This window comes from Notothenia rossii (assembly GCF_949606895.1).
Source record: "Notothenia rossii genome assembly, chromosome: 2".
Classification (NCBI taxonomy): Eukaryota; Metazoa; Chordata; class Actinopteri; order Perciformes; family Nototheniidae; genus Notothenia; species Notothenia rossii.
The window spans coordinates 73,380,315-73,397,081 of NC_136904.1; the positions used below are offsets into that span (position 1 = coordinate 73,380,315).

At 39.5% G+C, this 16,767-nt stretch overlaps 1 protein-coding gene across 2 annotated transcripts; it reads right to left on the reverse strand.

Annotated features, from left to right (window-relative positions):
* Positions 1-6,791: 6,791 nt before the first annotated feature.
* On the reverse strand, positions 6,792-16,756 carry gtf2e1 (general transcription factor IIE, polypeptide 1, alpha). 2 transcript variants are annotated; one of them, XM_079663916.1, is made up of 6 exons: positions 16,566-16,756; positions 15,651-15,943; positions 15,140-15,297; positions 10,011-10,206; positions 9,468-9,700; positions 6,792-7,934 (listed from the first exon to the last, which is right to left on the reverse strand). In XM_079663916.1, the coding sequence occupies exons 2-6, from the start codon at positions 15,938-15,940 to the stop codon at positions 7,477-7,479; spliced, it is 1,335 nt and encodes a 444-aa protein (XP_079520042.1). In that variant the 5' UTR covers positions 15,941-15,943; positions 16,566-16,756; the 3' UTR covers positions 6,792-7,476. The 2 variants fall into 2 exon arrangements, with proteins under 2 accessions (XP_079520042.1, XP_079520041.1); XM_079663915.1 differs by having other exon boundaries at positions 15,651-15,946; positions 16,566-16,755.
* Between the last annotated feature and the right edge of the window lie 11 nt (positions 16,757-16,767).

The window sequence follows — 16,767 nt, forward strand, 5'->3', positions numbered from 1 at the left end:
CCTTTCCTCTGCTCTGGTCTCTGACTGTGAGTGCGTGCATCCGTGTGTGTGTGTCGGGAGGGGAGCCCCGCCCTTCAGAAACAGCTAGAACGTGCAAAGCAATGCAGTGGACACTGAAACATGCACATAAATTGGATAAATAACATAAGCCTTTAGTTTATTTAATAAAAGAGCACATGTTCAATGCAAAAAGTGACCGTAGATAGATTACTTCAGTTGCAATTTGGCATAACAAATTAATTAAAAAAAGACGTTCTCTCCTCAGCTCTATTTCTGAAGGACGGGGATCCCCTCCCGACACACACACAAGAGCACACATATGTCAACCCAAGAAAATGGTAGGGGAAACACTGCGTTATAATTCGGAAAAATACCGTGATATTACATTTGTTCATACCGCACAGCCCTACCGTGTCCTAAAACACTAAAAACTGATATTTTACATGCAATATTTTAACACAAGCTGCCTTATAAATGAATTAATTTAATTACAATTCAAAAACGTCCCATTTAACTACATACTGATATATATGGGCGGATTGTATATTTTCAAACATTGTAAAATAACACGAAAAAAAACACTTAAAAAACATTTCCAATAAATGCTGAGTAAATTATTTCTAAAATAGTTGCAGGCCTTATTTGCATTATTAGTTTGGTAAAGTGTTATTCTATATTTTGTCATGGTCTGGAAATGCATGACATTTTATTTCAGAATTTGTGTAGAAAAACCCTGTATAGTTTGAATGCAGTTTAACTTATTGTTTTTTTCTATTTTTTGTGTGTAGGTATTGATCTTCAGAGACAAAAAACATGCATTGGCAATATAAGTACTGCCTATTTTCTTCTGAAAAGAGGGCTCAGCTATTGAAGCACTATCGCTTAAAACATGGAAGCTATGCCAGAACCACTCCAATTCCATGCCTCTACAAAGAATGTCTGTTCATTCAAGTCATTTAATGCCTTAAAAGTCCATTTAACAAGATATCACTCCCATGATATGCAGATGAGCGAAGCTGGTGATCTCCCTGTTATATACCATTGTCCTCTTTGCGATTTTGAAGAACCCTGTACAGAAGTCATTTTCTTCACCCATTTGCGCCAACATCTTAAAAAACAGGAAATCGTGAAATGTCCATTTGAAAACTGCACTTTTGAGAGCAATGTGTACTCAACATTTAATGCTCATAAATGTAAAGAACATAGTCATCCAAGACAGAAGAAGTTGAAGCCTGACATTGCTGTCACCAGTGCAGCTTACAATTCAGATCTGAATCTGTCTCAAGATGCACCACAAGATGAGGCTCTTTACAATGATCCTATTGTTTTTTTCAAGAGGAAAATGAGGAAGAGGCTCAAATTGAAACTCTGGATGATTTACAGCATCAACTGGAACACAATTTAGCCTCGGTATTTCTAAAACTGCAGGCAATCTTGCATATATCTGACATTGCAGTACAGCAGGTAATCCAACATCTGAATCAGATTGTTCTTTTATCAGAGCCTCTTTTGCATAATGCCATTAAAAATATTCTTTGTGAACATGGTGTCGCTGACAGTGATTCTGTTTTGAGGGAGATTACAAATGCTGTCAAAGAGAATAACCAGTTCCTGAAAATGACTGATGCTGGCCGGTCACTCTCCACAGCTGGTAAAAGAGCATCATATTTTGAAAAGGAATTCCCTCTACTAATGCCAGTTCAATACAAGCTTCGACAGGAACCAAAATGTTACAAAAATTGTTAAACAGAGATGATGTTTTAGAAAAACTTCTCAGTCAAGATGAATCTGTTGATGGATACAACACTTATAGAGATGGCACACACTATCGTGAGAAGGCTTTCTTTAAAACTGAGACCCTCCGGATTGTCCTTGGGCTTTAAAGCATTGCTGACTTTGAGATAGCCAATCCTCTGGGCACTTCAAGAAAGAAACAAACAGTTTTTTGTTTTCTGTTAACAAATTATTCTTGACCACTTATGAGTAATGTGTGTTTCAATATATTTCAGGGTACAGATGTTAATGGCAAACGAACAGCAGTCCTCCGAGGCCTTCCTGTCATCCTGGGTGATGAAAACAATGACTTCTTCAAGAAGTAGTCTTTTTTCATCATTATTTAAATTCTACGCCACAGGACGCCCAATCTATTTTATCCTGTCCCTTGTGTTACATAAATATATTTTAGCTTTTGTTATGATACTGGCCAAAAGTGGGCCTTCAGCAGGCCAAGGTAAACTCTGCATTTAAAATGTTATTGTGGTTGTAATTTTACTGTTGCCTATGTTATAGGATGTTGATGACCCAGACATCTCCAACAGCTCCATCGGGATCCTTATAGTCATCCCTGAAGACAGCCTGGCTTCACCTGACTCACTCCACCTTGCACCGTCAGCAATCGCCATCATATTGGAAGGGAAAATGGTGATGGACGGCATCAATTCTCTCCCAGATGCCATGTGCCTACTTTTTGGACTAATCTACGCCCTCAATTTGCAATACCCTCAACAACTTAAGTACACTTTTGAATGTATTCAAACGGTGATGCTCTCACTTGGCCATAAATCCCTTAAACCAAAACTACAATCACTCAAAAATGCCCTGATGCAGTGAGTCAGAGCACCTCCCACTGGGACCTTTTTCTCTTTTGGAAAAGTGATTTTTCTTTGTTATTATTATTTTTCAAAGGCCGCGTTGCAAGAATGAGATTGTTTTTGTATAAATGTGTACATTTTTCTGATAGAAGCACAGAAGTCAGCCTAAAAAATGCCCTGATGCAGTGAGTCAGAGCCCCTCCCACTGCATGGCAAGCCGATTTAGCTTTTATTCATTTCTGAAGGATATCAAAAATCAATTCTTACTAGTAATAATGTTTATTTCTGATATCAAAAATTGAATTTTAACTAGTTAGAAAGAGAATTCTTGATATCAGAAAATAAATTGTAACTACCGGTAGTTGTAATGTGTATTCTTGATATCAGAAATTTTAACTAGTGAGATTTGCTTCGTTTTTCTCATTCATTTCAATGGGAGTCGGAATTTGAACTAGTTCAAAATCCTTTTTGATATCAGGAATTCAATTGTTACTAGCTATAATTCAATTTCTATTTATAACTAGTTACCATTGAATTCCTGATATAAAAAAAACGATTTTGAACTAGTTCAAAGTGTATTTTTGATATCAACAATTGGCATTTCGACTAGTTCAAATTGAATTCTTGATGTCAGAAATTGGTATTTTTACTAGTTCAAATGTAATTGTAACTAGTAACAATTGAATTGGGAATTGGGATTTGAACTATAGTTCAAATTCCAACTCCCATTGAAATGAATGAGAAAAACGAAGCAAATCTCACTAGTTAAAATCGCATTTCTGATATCAAGAATACACATTACAACTAGTTACAATTTAATTTCTGATATCAAGAATTCGCTTTCTAACTAGAGAAAATTCAATTTTTGATATCAGAATTAAACATTATTACTAGTAAGAATTGCATTTTTGATATCAAGAATTATCATTCTTACTAGTAAGAATTGATTTTTTGATATCCTTCAGAAATGAATAAAAGCTAAATCGGCTTGCCATGCAGTGGGACCGTTTCTCTTTTGGAAAAGAGATATTTTTTGTAATTATTATTCTTTTTCAAAGGCCGCGTTGTAGTACACACAGAGGCAATCTGTTTGTATACATTTTTGTATAAATGTGTAAATTTTTCTGATGAAAGCACAGAAGTCAGCCTCTCAAAATATGTTTGTTAATAAAACAAATAAAATGTGAATATCATTACCATTGAAATGTCTTGTTTGTTACAACAGCTTAACATTTTAAGTTCAGCTTACTTGAAAATGTTGAGGCAATCGGTTTCCTGATATTACCCTAGTAAAGTGAACTGCTTTGACAAGTAATGTTCACTTTTTATTATGAGTTGTGCTAATTCAACATAACTCAGATATTTAAGTTGTCTAAACCAACTTTTTATAGTCATCGTAATGAATGATCTTGAGTTGGGTCTACTCAAGTTTACTGTAATGATATAAGTTGCATGAACTCAGTACTTTTAAGTTGAAACAACTTAAAAATGAATGATTAACTTTACTTGGAAATGTTGAGGCAATCGGTTTTCTAAGTAAAGTCAACTTATTACGATTTACAGTGTAGTTCGTTTTTAGAGCTAGTTTTTACGCTTCATTTAGAGTCTAATTGAAGCGTAAAGCCTTACTTTGAAAAGGGTGATTATTTATTAATAATAATAAAAATAGACTTATTTTGTTAGCGCTTTTACAGGTGCTCAAAGTCGCTTTCCAGAGATAGTGAAAAGAAAAGAACAAATACATATAGTAAAGTTAAATAAAAATCAAGCAATACAAAAACAATCACACATTAAAAGCTAAATTCAAGAGACAGAGTTCCTTTGAGTGAAACAATTAACAACATTTCAGTTACACACAGATGATTGAACAGGTGGACTGTTGCTCACGCCAATTTGTATGATCTAAAAAAAAATCTAATCAATATAAATAATTGTGTTCATTTTTCATTCAATAAGTGAGGCGTATATAGTGTAAAATATATAACTATAGCTGCTTTGTCATTGCCTTTGTATTTTTGTCCTTTGCTTCTTTGACTTTTGGGCATGTCATATTTGAATGGCCCTTGTGCTGATAAATACAGTTCCTTTGGTATCTGGAGTGCTCACCATATATGAATGTATTAAATGTCTATATTACAATTGGGAAAGCAAAGTTCTCCATTCCACTAAGACAGAAATCGGGCCAACTTTTGTGTTTTTAATATAGGTATAAAATGTCACTGAATTTTTCATTTTGCATTATAAGAATGTAAAAACGTTGTACGCTTCTTGAAGAAGTTACTAATACCTTACAGTTCAGAAGAATACTCATTGTGAGCAGTGACAGGGCCAGATAGGCATTGGTCGTATCTATGGCTACGACTAAGGTCTGAAATACTATTTGGCAGCGTGTTTCATCATTCAAAGCCCTGTAATGGTGCAGACTTGATGTGATAATCGTGACATTTCACAGTTCCTATCTCCTGATGTTAGCAAGTCTGAAGGGCTGATATTGAGGTTCAGGAACAGGACTTTTCATGGACACCCAATCAGATTACCTTTGCACATTTTGGTTTCCAGATTGAACAGACTCTGATTTCTGTTTTTCTTTCATGCTCCTGAGGGGTTGAACAATTTTTTCATATTTTTCATGAGGGAACATAATTCATAATGTAGGCTATAGAGAATGGCTTCAAGATTTTGCTGGCATTTTGTCGTTTAGACTTCACTATGTTGGGCGCAAGTCTGCATTTATTCTTCATTGCATCATATTATCGTTTAGGAAACAATTTGAAGAAATGGCAGCTTAGATAATACGAGAAAAAAAGAGACTTAAATAAAATCATGCTCTAGATTTGTTAAGATAAGGGTAATCAACATTCTGAAAATGCCAAAAGCTTCCATGGGAATAACAAGAGTTCATTTTTTAGTTATATCCTTTTTTGCCATGTCTTAAAACACTTTTTTTGTGTAATTTCCCCCCAAATACAATTATTCTTAATTATGTTATATTAAAAATGAAGTCAATTATTCCTGCTTTTCCAGTCCTTTGCACCCCTAGTAAAGATTGATGTGATACGGAAACAGCAAATGATGGTGACTGAAGCTAAAAAGAAACTAGGAGTGATTTCTCACTATTGGGAACCTTGACAGGTGTAACATTTAACATTTTATTTGAAATCGGCTGTTTTCTGTAAATGCTAAACCCATGTCTGTATTCAGACTTCGCCTTTCAGATTAAACTGCTGCCATTATGAGAAGGTGACCCTGTGCCTTTGGTTATTATGGTTTAATCAAAGCAGTGATTATTTGAAAAGCCACATACCAAAATACCCTATATCCTGGTGGAGTACATCTGCAGTGCTGAGAGCGTGTTTGCCCAGTAGGGACTGCCTCAATGAATAATTGTCACCTGGATGTGACCCGTTGAGATGGGGAAGGTCTCACTGGGAGGATATGACCGTGGAGAGGAATGCCACCGAATGTTCTTTTTTTTCCAAAAGCCTATTCATCTTTTGGTGGTGCAGGATTTTTTGCCTCCCTTTCTCTTTAAATGTTTACACTTTCAACATGTCTTGATTAAGTTATGTATCTCCATAGTAAGCCGTCCCATCCTTAATTACAGTTAGCTTAAGCTAGATTTGGATAGGCTTCAGTACTAATGGGTAGTAGTTAGGTTGGTCTTTCTATTGGTCATTTAAGTTCTGTTGTGGAACACATACCGTTTAATAAGAAATACATTGTTAAACCTTAATTGAGAACACACAAAGACTGCAAAACCCCCTGAGGGCTAAATAATTATTTAACAGTAATGATTTGAACATAAAGGATTTTGGTGCCAGACTGTAATGAGGGCATCATAATAATGTGTCTATTAGTCAGAGAAATGTGGTGGGAACATAAGCCTCATGACATGTAGCGGGAGGCATTATACTGCAGAGAACAAAAGCCAACAGAAAATAATGTATTTTAAATGAGAATAACATAATTAAGAATGAAAAAAATTGTAATTCTAAATGACTGACCTCTTACCTTATCTTTGTCAGTGACAGATATAGTTTGCTGATAATTTAGTATTCCTGTTATTCACACTGTGTTGTTCACTATCTAAGAAGACAAATATCACAGTGCCCTTTAACTGTTATATTCCAAATTGCTTGTAAGTGTATATGCTGCAGGTAGACAAAGCTTTAGTATATGTAGAATACGTCCATACATATGCCTGGTCCTGTATCTTTTTATTAAAGATTGTTCAAAATTACATTTTTTCTTTGCTTCAAACCATAACAGTTAACCAATATTCTCTAGTTTCTCTTGTATTATAAATTGAGCACTGAGATGTGCTTTTAAATCCAGTCTGACCTTGTTCCAGACAGATGGAGTATTCAGCCAGAAACACCTTGCTCCACGGGCAGAGTAGTGCGAGCGGCAGCAGCTTCAGTCTCACACTGCCTGCTTTCAACCACAGAACTGCTGTCACAAGTCAAAACAATACACTTCCAGACTTGAAGTGATAACATACACTTGTTTTGTAAAAAAACTGCCGAATCTGGCCGGTGAGAAGCATGAGAGATTTGTGATAGGAAAACATGACTGATATAGACGGTGTCCAACTGAAATGAAAATAAAACAGACACAAACATAAATTGGCACTTGTGTTCACTTACTGTGACAAAAACACTTAAGACAGAATACTAAAGGTGTGAAAGGCAACACTGTCCGAGCATCTCCTTGGTTTTTATACCGTCAGAGCATCAATTGAACTGTAAATACTTTTTGAGCAGCATCTTGCATTCTTCTTAGAACTCGTGTCCACATAACACTTCCCCAGTGTTCACAAAGTGAGAGTACACTCATTTGCCCAAAATTGTTGTGTGTAAATATGTGTGTTAATGTGTGTATTTGTTCAGAAGTACATGTCCTGGAAGAGGCTTTGTCCCTTTTCAATGTAGGCCTCCTTCTCTTGTGCAGACATCTTCTCCACTAGCTCTGGCCTCTGGCTGACATCCCGGTAGGAGTACTGCCGACCCCCCACCATCACCATCGGCTCATCTCCCACATCCTCAAACTCATCATCGTCATCTTCCTCCTCCTCTGCGGCCCGAGACTTAGCAGCTGACGCGATTGGAGGAACTGCGGGAGAGTCGTCGTCCGATTCGCTGGTGTCGCTGTCCGAGTCGCTGGCGTTAGCCTTTCCAGAGGAACGACTCTTGGTGGCAGAGCTGGCTCCGCCTCCAGCTCCTCCCACTGCCGCTGCACCCCTCTTCTCATGGATGAGCAGGGCGCGCATCACTTCCTCATTTTCATCTGACTGATCCATTCCAGCAGGTGCTCCATCAGGGGCTACGGGTACCACGTCGTCTCCTGTTCAAACAAAACCATAGCTTATCAATATTACAAATATATTAAATACTGTGATTATTCTCTTTTTCCTATATACAGTATTTCTTAAATTGTGCCAAGCCCCGAGGAAGTAGGGGCTTGGTAACACATTTTGATAGTGGGCAAACGGTGGTACTACAACTTCTGTGTCAGTAGGCCCAAAAACACTTTTCCCCATTGACTATTGGGAAAGAGACATAATTCAGTAAATCAGTGGATATTTAATTTGTGCTAATAAACTAACATGTACATTCTAATAGCCCTTATTTAAATCATTCTGTCCTGAAAGTGGTGGAAAATGCCATTGATTGTGTAGTAATTCTTCTTCTTCCTTCATTTGACTGAGCCGCGATCTGGCTTGACGCCGCTGTGACGGAGCGGATTGGAGGCAGGGCTTAGGGAAAGGGCGATCGTTCATGCTCTATCACCGGTTGATCCATGGAAGATACAGGAAGGATTCAGGTATGTTTGTAGAGACAGGTCATTTTGGTTTCATGCACCATTGAGTAACTTTCACCGGAATGACAGAGCCCCGCCTCTAACGCTGTATCTAGTTATTTTTATAAATAATTGACTTCTTGCGGCTAAGTATCTGAACAATATCTGTGTTTAAACCAAGTCCATTCTAAATGTGTAATGTCTATTTCCAGACTCTGAACATCTAACATCATTGCAGACGGGCGCACAGAAACACACCTCAGAGACAGGACGCTGGGAAGGCATAATTCATGCCATTTCCCCAGAAATGGACTTTATTAATGAGTCATCCTTGCTCAGCCATACACTAATCAAGCCTCTGATTATTTCAATTAAGCAATTACGGTTCACTGAGAGTCTGGCCTGGCCTGACTGCTGCATGCCCTTGGCGGTGGAGAAACAATGACACAATAAGACAGCTGGGTGTAGGACCACTCTGAGAGAGGGTGATAACCTGTAATGTTGACCTGTAAGAGCCTGGTTTGACCACAAACGGAACAGGGAGTGGAATTTAAGGTCATAGGAGAGGCGTGTCTCTTGAGACGAGTAAGGTCTGTGCATTTAGCAAGCCTCATCATGGACAGGCAAGAGCATTTTTAATTAAGGACATGAAAGCAGCGTAGGAGGGGGAATTCATTGTCAATTCTAACATCTTCTGACTCATGGAGTGGAGGATAACGTGCTTCTGGGAAATGGGCTTAAAATAGGGGGAAAATGTCTGTACAATGTGGCAAATTGATCGTATTCTGTTTCATTTGCACTAGTTTATTTTCATTTCTGTATTATTATTATTATTTTGTATATATATATATATATATATAATATGTTGCATTGTTGGAGGAAATTTTCATTGCCATAACTATACTGTAGCTATGGTGCTACTCTTGAATCTCATTACTTTCGGTTCTGAATGAATTCAGCTTTTGTTTAGGTCGTTGATATGTGAAGGAAACATTTTTCACACACTGAAACTTACCACAGTATAAAGAAAGGCTTGACAGCTACATATCTGGGAACTTGAAAGAAAACATCACTTACGGCTCTTGATGACTTCCGGCTCGCTGTAAGCACCCGTCACGGTGCTCTGGGTCAACCATACGGGCCTCTCCTTGGGCGCCTTGCCTTCATTGGCCAGTCTCTGCTGCTCTTCCTGCTCCTCCATGCTGATCACCACATTCTGGGTGTACAGGTCACCGTAGGACGAGCCTCTGTTGGACCAGGCTTCACGGTGCGGACCAGTCATTCCAGCGGCTAATGCAGCACGTTCCCGGCTGGAGGAGAGATTCAGTAAATATCCTTTAAACAATTATCTCCAACAGTGCTTAAAAATGTAGAATAGAGAGCGATAAAGGGCAAGCTAGAAATGTTTCATTACTGCAGCGTAATAGAATAGAATTCCACTGTGGCACAAACAGTCAGTGGATACAGTATCACTGAGGCTATTCCTGCTGTTAACAGAGGTGAACCCCCATTTGTTTTCAGTACATCTGCTGAAGGATGTGACTCTTGAGGATTGGCGTAATGACTTCTGAGGGGAATATGTTTTTATGAGTAAAAAGTAGAGGTTGGTTAGAAGCTCACCTCTGTCTGAGGGCGGGGATCTCAGCGGGCTCCGGCTCCAGCAGGTCCTGGGACAAGTTGACATCTTCGGTCTCGCGTAGCAATGCGTAGATGGGTTCGATCTGCTCGTTGAAGCGTGCCACCTGTGTCCTGCCGTCAGAACACACCGACGCATCCTCTTCTACCTCCGTCTGGCAGAAGGTGCAGCGAAATGTACCTGAAGGTTAGGAGAGAACCATGTTAAATAAAAGCACCGTGGAACTTATCTGGCCAAAGCACGTACCCCTTTCCAAGCTGTTTGACAGAACACCTTTGTATTGCTTTGAAGACCTAACTTACATTTCTGTTGGTAACACTAGTGAAGGCGAATCTCCTTATCCAACCTCTTTTCAAAACAACCAATCAGTTTATCTTTTCCTTCACCTCTACAAAGCAGCTAAAGATGCATTCAATATTGACTGGACTGGAGTGTGGAACAGAACAGCAGCATGTGCAGCAGCATGGATGCTAACGTACAAAACTGACCCTTGTGACATGCAGCATGACGTAATTTGGGTCACATTAACTTACATATGTAAGCCGAAAGTATGAAATTGCTTTTACCAACAATCCTGGGACATGCATATAGGTCCATTTGTTTTCTTTTTACCATGGCTATACAATTATTTCACAAAAACCATTTGCAGAAGTTAGCCTACTTGGGAATGTGAACCACCAAACACACCATTATAAACATGTGTCTTTCCTGTATAAAATCTCTCACATTGCATGAAAAGGGCTATTCAAGAGGTTAAAGGTATGCCACAATAACACGCTGCTATTTGATGGAATTCAAGGGTTTAATATATGCAACTATAAAAAAAACTGCATTGTTAATGACAGTGCCGGCAGATTTCTTCAGGGGATAATCTTTGCATTGTGTGGTATTTTCAAAAGCTTGTGGACCTGCTCCCTACCAGAGAAGGGCATGATGGGCCATCTGTTTCTCTGGCCAATTTCAGTTTTTGGAACTGCTCCAGCATTATACAGAACCCATGCCTGCCATGCGTGTTGTATGTGTGTACCACAATAGAGACAGCAAGAGAGACATCAGAGCAACTACAGGTAAAAGGAGATATATTGTAAAAGAAAGCCACATTTTAGGCAACTGTTTCTCAGGAGAAACCTTTGGTGGACCTACATGTCAGTGTGAGAGTCCTACAAAGAAACAGGTACAGTCACACAGCAAGGTGTGAAAATTCAAAGCCAAAGGGTTTCAGCCCTGCTTTGTGGGTCAGAATGAGCTAGAAGAGCTGCTATGTCATTTCCTATTCCTTCAAGGTCAAACTGAGTGTTGCTGGCCCTGAAGAAACAGCCAGTCCATCAGACCTCCACTATGTGAGCTCCAGTTATTCTTTCTGTCAGGGTGCAGGGTTACAGCCTACACAGCATGATTTAATACCAGTATGTTGAAACAAGAGACAAAGTGTGAGAAAAAATATGCTAGATTTTATAAAAGGTGTCATCACAAAAGAGTCAGGAACCAGGAAGCTGACTTTTCCGTCATTTCAGTTATAATATCAATTTCTAGCTTCTAGATTTACATCTTGTCCCTAAAGAAAAAAGTGATATATGCCTGCATGCTAACTTTATTATAGAATACCTAAGAAGACATTAGCATGTTGTCTAAGGATCTGGGGAGTCCATTATGTTATATTATATGATTTTGGTGTATTATAACGTTTATAATAAGTAATCGTAGGAAACATAATTATTAAACCAGTTCATGTTGCCATATATGTAAAGATGAATTTGTCAGCATCATAGTCAAATCAACTACATAAGAGATTTCAATATAAAGGCCCAATCCCAAACCACGCCCTACACACTACCCCTCCGTTTGCACGTTCGCGCGGAGGGTCCGCCACATTAAGTGCTGTTCCAAACCAACGAGTGTGCAGCGGTGTGGAGGGGGTGTGGGCTATCAAGCCCTCAAACAGTGAGTCTGCATCGGTGCTGACTTGAGACCAGTCTCTATCTGACCGGAGTAAACGCTGTGTGTGTCCGTCAGGAAACACGCTGTTTACAAGTAGTTCCAGCAAACATCCACTGATAAATTGCGATGTTAACAACCTCATGATAACCTCATATGTTTTTACCTTAGGATCATACCTGTGTTTAGTCTAGAAAAAGGCAAATGTGTGCATTTTATTATAAAGTTGCGTATACAGACTGTTGCAAAACCTAAGAAGCTTATAAACATCAGGTTCAAACCTAAAAGAGCTTTACAAAAAAGTAATACAATAAAAGATGTTTGGAGTAATTTTTTGTCTAAGAGATGCTGATTTGATACCGTTGTTACATACAGTTATGGCATTTCCTGTTTCTGCCGGAGAGAGGGGAGTTTGTCCCAAAGCTTGCCGCTGTATCTACTCCCTCCATCTGACAGGAGGGAGCCTCGTTGAGCTGCGAGTGTGGCTACAGACGGAGTTCACTCCGTCACGGAGGGGTAGGGTGTAGGGCGTGGTTTGGGACTGGGCCAAAGACACATTACATCCCTTAAAAATCTGGTCTCTGCTGACATCAAGTGGTTAAACCTATCACTTTGCTGCAGGTGAGTATATATGGACTCTGGACATCACTGTTGTCCCCGAGTCCACCTGTCAGTGGTTCTGCGTGAGGTCAAAGGTTAAACAGGCTTTAAACATTCAACCGGAGATGGGAGCATAACACTAGGCTTTAGACTGATGCCGCATTTCAAACTCTTGTGTGGCAGAAGTACTCTGTGTAGCCTAGCAACAGTGCTGGCTGACCGGTGAGCAACCTTCATATTGGCAGACAATGCGAGCACAGTTGGTGCTTGATTGTGACCGACTGACAAATGAATGCAGTTTATGAATGAACACAGATTTGAGTAAGGGCTCTCTTTAAAGACACATGCCTTATCACAAGCATTGAAATCCGTTTAAAAAGTACATATTCATGTTAATCTGCCAAACAACCTAAAGTAAACCTGTATCATCATTATTCAGATACTAAATGAGTGTTTGAAAGCTGGCATCAAATTTCACTTCAATTATGTTGTTGTGATAACAAGTCATTTGAAATACGCTTAAAGACATGTGGAATCATTGTACTTTAAGAGAATGCAAACTTTAAAAAGGGCTCTTAAAACAACCCAAAAAGTATGAATTCACCTCTTTAAATTGGACAGATTAGGCAAACTAGCAGATGTATGAATTGGAAAATGTTAACTTGTTGATAAAGTATCCTAGGTTGACTACATTTATATACAGTGGGGCAAAAAAGTATTTAGTCAGCCACCAATTGTGCAAGTTCTCCCACTTAAAAAGATGAGAGGCCTGTCATTTTCATCCTAGGTACACTTCAACTATGAGAGACAGAATGAGAAAAAAAAAAAATCCAGAAAATCACATTGTCTGATTTTTAAAGAATTTATTTGCAAATTATGGTGGAAAATAAGTATTTGGTCAATAACAAAAGTTCATCTCAATACTTTGTTATATACCCTTTGTTGGCAATGACAGAGGTCAAACGTTTTCTGTAAGTCTTCACAAGGTTTTCACACACTGTTGCTGGTATTTTGGCCCATTCCTCCATGCAGATCTCCTCTAGAGCAGTGATGTTTTGGCGCTGTTGCTGGGCAACAAAGACTTTCAACTCCCTCCAAAGATTTTCTATGGGGTTGAGATCTGGAGACTGGCTAGGCCACTCCAGGACCTTGAAATGCTTCTTACGAAGCCACTCCTTCGTTGCCCGGGCGGTGTGTTTGGGATCATTGTCATGCTGAAAGACCCAGCCACGTTTCATCTTCAATGCCCTTGCTGATGGAAGGAGGTTGTCACTCAAAATCTCACGATACATGGCCCCATTCATTCTTTCCTTTACACGGATCAGTCGTCCTGGTCCCTTTGCAGAAAAACAGCCCCAAAGCATGATGTTTCCACCCCTATGTTTCACAGTAGGTATGGTGTTCTTTGGATGCAACTCAGCATTCTTTCTCCTCCAAACACGTCTAGTTGAGTTTTTACCAAAAAGTTCTATTTTGGTTTCATCTGACCATAAGACATTCTCCCAATCCTCTTCTGGATCATCTAAATGCTCTCTAGCAAACTTCAGACAGGCCTGGACATGTACTGGCTTAAGCAGGGGGACACGTCTGGCACTGCAGGATTTGAGTCCCTGGCGGCGTAGTGTGTTACTGATGGTAACCTTTGTTACTTTGGTCCCAGCTCTCTGCAGGTCATTGACTAGGTCCCCCCGTGTGGTCCTGGGATTTTTGCTCACCGTTCTTGTGATCATTTTGACCCCACGGGGTGAGATCTTGCGTGGAGCGCCAGATCGAGGGAGATTATCAGTGGTCTTATATGTCTTCCATTTTCTAATAATTGCTCCCACAGTTGATTTCTTCACACCAAGCTGCTTACCTATTGCAGATTCAGTCTTCCCAGCCTGGTGCAGGTCTACAATTTTGTTTCTGGTGTCCTTTGACAGCTCTTTGGTCTTGGCCATAGTGGAGTTTGGAGTGTGACTGTTTGAGGTTGTGGACAGGTGTCTTTTATACTGATCACGAGTTCAAACAGGTGCCATTAATACAGTTAACAAGTGGAGGACAGAGGAGGCTCTTAAAGAAGAAGTTACAGGTCTGTGAGAGCCAGAAATCTTGTTTGTTTGTAGGTGAACAAATACTTATTTTCCACCATCATTTGCAAATAAAGTCTTTAAAAATCAGACAATGAGATTTCCTCGATTCTTTCCCCCCATTCTGTCTCTCATAGTTGAGGTATACCTAGGATGAAAATGACAGGTCTCTCTCATCTTTTTAAGTGGGAGAACTTGCACAATTGGTGGCTGACTAAATACTTTTTTGCCCCACTGTATGTGTCTTATCCTTTGTCCAAAAATCTATTTATGTCTGTTCTGACTGACACAAGAAATACAATCTAACAAGACAGGCTTTTAGACCACATTTCAATGTTCTCCAATTAATTGTTTTCCTAGCACATTGATATTGCGATCATTTGACTACGTCACACAAAAAAGCGTTTCCAGCGTCTTTGTCAGGTTTTTTCACAAGTTACAACCTTTTTGTTCCAAGATCTTGTTCTACAGATATATTGGAGACAATAGGTTTTGAATTCAATGTTTACCTGTCATGGGGTCAAACAGCTGGTTGGCCTCTAGGTCGGTGAAGGTGGAGAAGCAGCAAGGGCAGCGGAAGGAGGCACGGTTGGTGGAGTCTCTCTCATCTGTCTCGATGCGCCGTCGAATGTGATCCAATTTATACTTGACCACGTTGACCAGTACCCTGAAAAGATCCGTTTGGTGGGTGGTCAGAAAGGGGTCAACTTTGAGCGTCATTGTGGTAAATCAATCTATTTTCTCACACTCATATATGTACATTTTGTCTAAACTAAAAAAGGGATGAGGTAAAAATGTATTGAACTTTGAAGGAATGCACCAATGCTCTCAAAACATAAAGGGAACTTAAAGATCTTAGCCTTTGCATCCATTTACGTGCACAAAAACCTAAATAACACACTAAAGGAGAGGGAAACTCCCGAAAAGCATAATAGGGCCTCTGTAATAAGAGGAAGCCATTGTGTGTTATTGTCTATTATCTGCACTGTTGCCATGCAAACTAAAAAGAAGATAACCCACCTGTAGTTGATGAAGTAGTAATTGTGCCGCGTGGTCTTGCCATCAGGGGCCGTCTCCACTCTCATGCGACACTTGACAAACTTGTCTGCCTTCAGGGTGTTGAGTACTGAGCGCAACTGTTTACGATCAAACTTGAGCAGCTCCAGCATGTCCTCCTCACGTACACAGGGGTTGCGAATGAGCACGTCCAGGGCCAAGGCATGTTCCACTCCATAGAAACCCCTCACTACCTGCTTGGCTAGCCGCTTCAGTGCTGCAGGGACCTCAGTGAGTATTTCTGGTTCTATCATCTTCTGCTGTGGATAGAGATTAGACATATTGAGTAAAGACAAGGACAACATGTAGGAACTTTGAGAGAACCGGCAAATACTTTGTTTAGCATGAAACAGTAGGTAAGTAGCCATAGCTTTGGAGGGCAATTGGTTACATTTATAAAAAGGGATGTGAAAGATCAATCAGGATAAATACAATGAAGGACATTTAAATGGTGGGATGGTCATATTTTAGGAATAATGTTCTCTCTGCTATACTTGATAATTTGCTTAAACGCACAACCTCTGTTGAAGTGGACAACCTTTAAAACATCATATGTCCTGTTTTGTTGTACTAACATTAACAAGTGGTGATTAATAACGCCAGCCCAGTCTAAACTGGAAGCCAACCCGGTTGTTACATAGTGGCGACCTGACTTAGCTTAACGTTAGCTTAACTTAAACAAAGAAAAACAACAATTACTAATGCAGCAAACTGTCTGTAACACAAACCAATGTTATAGGTGATGATAGTATAACTTGGTAAGCTAGTAGCATTGCTGTTGCTTTATCAGGTAGTCATTACCTCACGTTGTCTTGTTAACTAAACTTGTAGCCAACATAAAGTTAGTTTGCATAAACACCTAGTTAATTCCAACCTTACCCGGTACTCTTTATGTTCCACCAATACGCAAAAGCTAGCGCTTCCTTAGGTCATCTCAGAGTACGCTGCTTGTATCTCTAACCAACAAAGCTAAAGCTCACACACATTTGTAATTTTGAATCTTTAAACTGCTAGGTTAGCATGCTTCACGACTCATTTGAGAACATAACCCCGGAAATGAAACCCTAAACCACAACAAAGG